Raw genomic sequence first — 2,500 nt, forward strand, 5'->3', positions numbered from 1 at the left:
GACGCGCCGGTGATCAATTTCAAGGGAACGAGAAAGAAAAAGTACGGCAAATATTAAGACGCCGCGGCCCCGCAAAAGACTTACATCGTGTGTGCGCCGTGACAAACGCACATATACCATTCACAATTCAGCGTGTGCACACCATCTTTGCGTGTGCACCTTGTACCTGCTACTCCATCCTCTCACTCTCACGGCTCCCCCCGTTGTGTGCACGCGGGGCTGAATGCCATGTGCACTGACACCCAGACGCACACATAGATATGCGACTCCCCGTGCACTCTGTAACAGGTGAGTGTGTGTGTGTGTGTGTGTGTGTGTGTGTGTGTGTGTGTGTGTGTGTGTGTGTGTGTGTTTATGTTCTACCTCACACCCGAACAAATAGCGTCAATAATCGTTCACACACGTCTATTATTCTTTCACCCACACACACACACACACACACACACACACACACACATCCACACCCACACGCACATAAAAAAAAAAAACATAAATAAACACGCAGCGGTGAATGCACCCAGACCTGTCACCACATGGCACTGTTATTCACTGCACATTATCTGTTGCCTCATTCATTTCACTCCTGCCACAAATTGTTCGTGGTGCAAACTTCGTCGCTGAATTGCAGAAACGTAACGCTTTATTTTTTTTCTATTCTTTTCAGAAATACACGTACTCCGTCATACACTTACACCATCTCTCTCTCTCTCTCTCTCTCTCTCTCTCTCTCTCTCTCTCTCTCTCTCTCTCTCTCTCTCTCTCTCTCTCTCTCTCTCTCTCTCTCTCTCTCTCTCTCTCTCTCTCTCTCTCTCTCTCTCTCTCTCTCTCTGGTCACGCAGTGGTGTCATTTGTGTTAGTTTTTTGTCTTAATCACAAGGCTGTCACTTTTCTACAGCAATTAAAGAGACCAAAGAGATCCGTTGCACGAGAGAGAGAGAGAGAGAGAGAGAGAGAGAGAGAGAGAGAGAGAAGAAATAAAGCCCATTTGTGTGTGTGTGTGTGTGTGTGTGTGTGTGTGTGTGTGTGTGTGTCGCCGAAGGAGACCTGCGATAATGAGGAGGAGAAGGAGCAGAAAAGAACGGGCATTGTTTTGCAGCTTTTGATAGGGAAATGAAGATGATGAGGAAGAGGAAGAAAAGCAGGAGAAGGAGGAGGAGGAGGAGGAGGATAATAATTCCGTGCTAATGAAGGAAGGTTATAATAAAGAAGAGAGTTGAAGGTTTGAGTATGGTGATGAAGATACTTTGAACTTGATAAGGATAGTAGAATAAAAAAAAAAGTAGATATTTCGAGGTGTGATGATGTAGTGATGATAATAGTGGCTTGGTGAACAGATAATGATTTGATATAACATTTAAGGTGGAGATAAAGAAAATAGTGTAAGATGTCAATAATGGTGATGGCAAGTGATGGTGTTGGTAATAGTGGTAATTAGTGTTAATGATGATGATACTGGTGGTGTCTGATAATGGTGATGATGATGGCAGTGCTAACAGTAATGCCAATTGTCGTTGTGGTGATAATGGTGATGGTGCCAGTGATGGTGATTACAGTAAGGTGAGATAATGGTGGAGACAATGGTGTGAGAAACTGTACACGTGGGATGGGTGACAATAATGGTGACGGTGGTGATGGTGATGGCGTTGATGGTGAGTGGTGATTAATAATGACACGTGCAACTGAATGTGTGTGTGTGTGTGTGTGTGTGTGTGTGTGTGTGTGTGTGTGTGTGTGTGTGTGTGTGTGTGTGTGTGTGTGTGTGTGTGTGTGTGTGTGTGTGTGTGTGTGTAATTGCAAATAACAATGATGGATAGTGAACAGATAACTAATAGTGCCAAGGCGTTACGTACACAACACTAACAATAAGTAAGATTAAGAAACACTCGCTACATTTAAGTAACTTCACTCCTCCTCCTTCCCTTAATAAATAAATAAACAAATCTAATAAAAAAAAACAATAAAATTCCTTCTTCACTAGTCCACTTCTACATAATCCACTTTTTTCCACCTTGATTTTCTCCTTTTTTAATGACTTGGGAATAGTTGTGGTGTCGCCGGTGGTGGTGGAAGTGGTAACAGTGGCGGTGGTGGTGGTCATGGTGGAGGTGGTGGTGGCAGGTGGGGACTCAGTTACCATGTGCTGGGTTTGAAGAATGCGGGATGGGAATACAGAGAATAGCAAGTGGAAGTGAGTAGTGAGAGGAAGTGATAGGAATGTGAATAATGGAAACTATTGGACATGTGAGTGAAATTAGCAGGAATAGATAATTATGATGTGTAAGAATAATGAGAATAATGACTACTGAATAAAGCAAGAAACAATTATTAGCAAAAATTATCCGAATAGGAATATATAAGATTAATGAAGCAGTAAGAATGGCAATGATAGCAGTGGAAATATGTAGTGAGGGAAACTATTAGGAATGAGGAATCAATGGTTGTGAACGTAAACAAAAACAAAACGAAACAAAAACTGGAATGACGTGATAAGAAAATATAG

At 42.3% G+C, this 2,500-nt stretch overlaps 1 protein-coding gene across 1 annotated transcript in view; it reads left to right on the forward strand.

The window, feature by feature from the left end:
- The window catches only part of LOC123511153, a 47,001-nt gene that overhangs the window by 418 nt on the left and 44,083 nt on the right, over positions 1-2,500 (forward strand). Inside the window, 1 exon segment of the mRNA XM_045266796.1 lies at positions 1-288. This exon segment is cut by the window's left edge and continues 418 nt beyond it. Coding sequence (XP_045122731.1) covers positions 261-288 — 28 coding nt within the window. The 5' untranslated portion in view covers positions 1-260.

This window comes from Portunus trituberculatus, chromosome 31, assembly GCF_017591435.1.
Source record: "Portunus trituberculatus isolate SZX2019 chromosome 31, ASM1759143v1, whole genome shotgun sequence".
NCBI classification, from domain to species: domain Eukaryota; kingdom Metazoa; phylum Arthropoda; class Malacostraca; order Decapoda; family Portunidae; genus Portunus; species Portunus trituberculatus.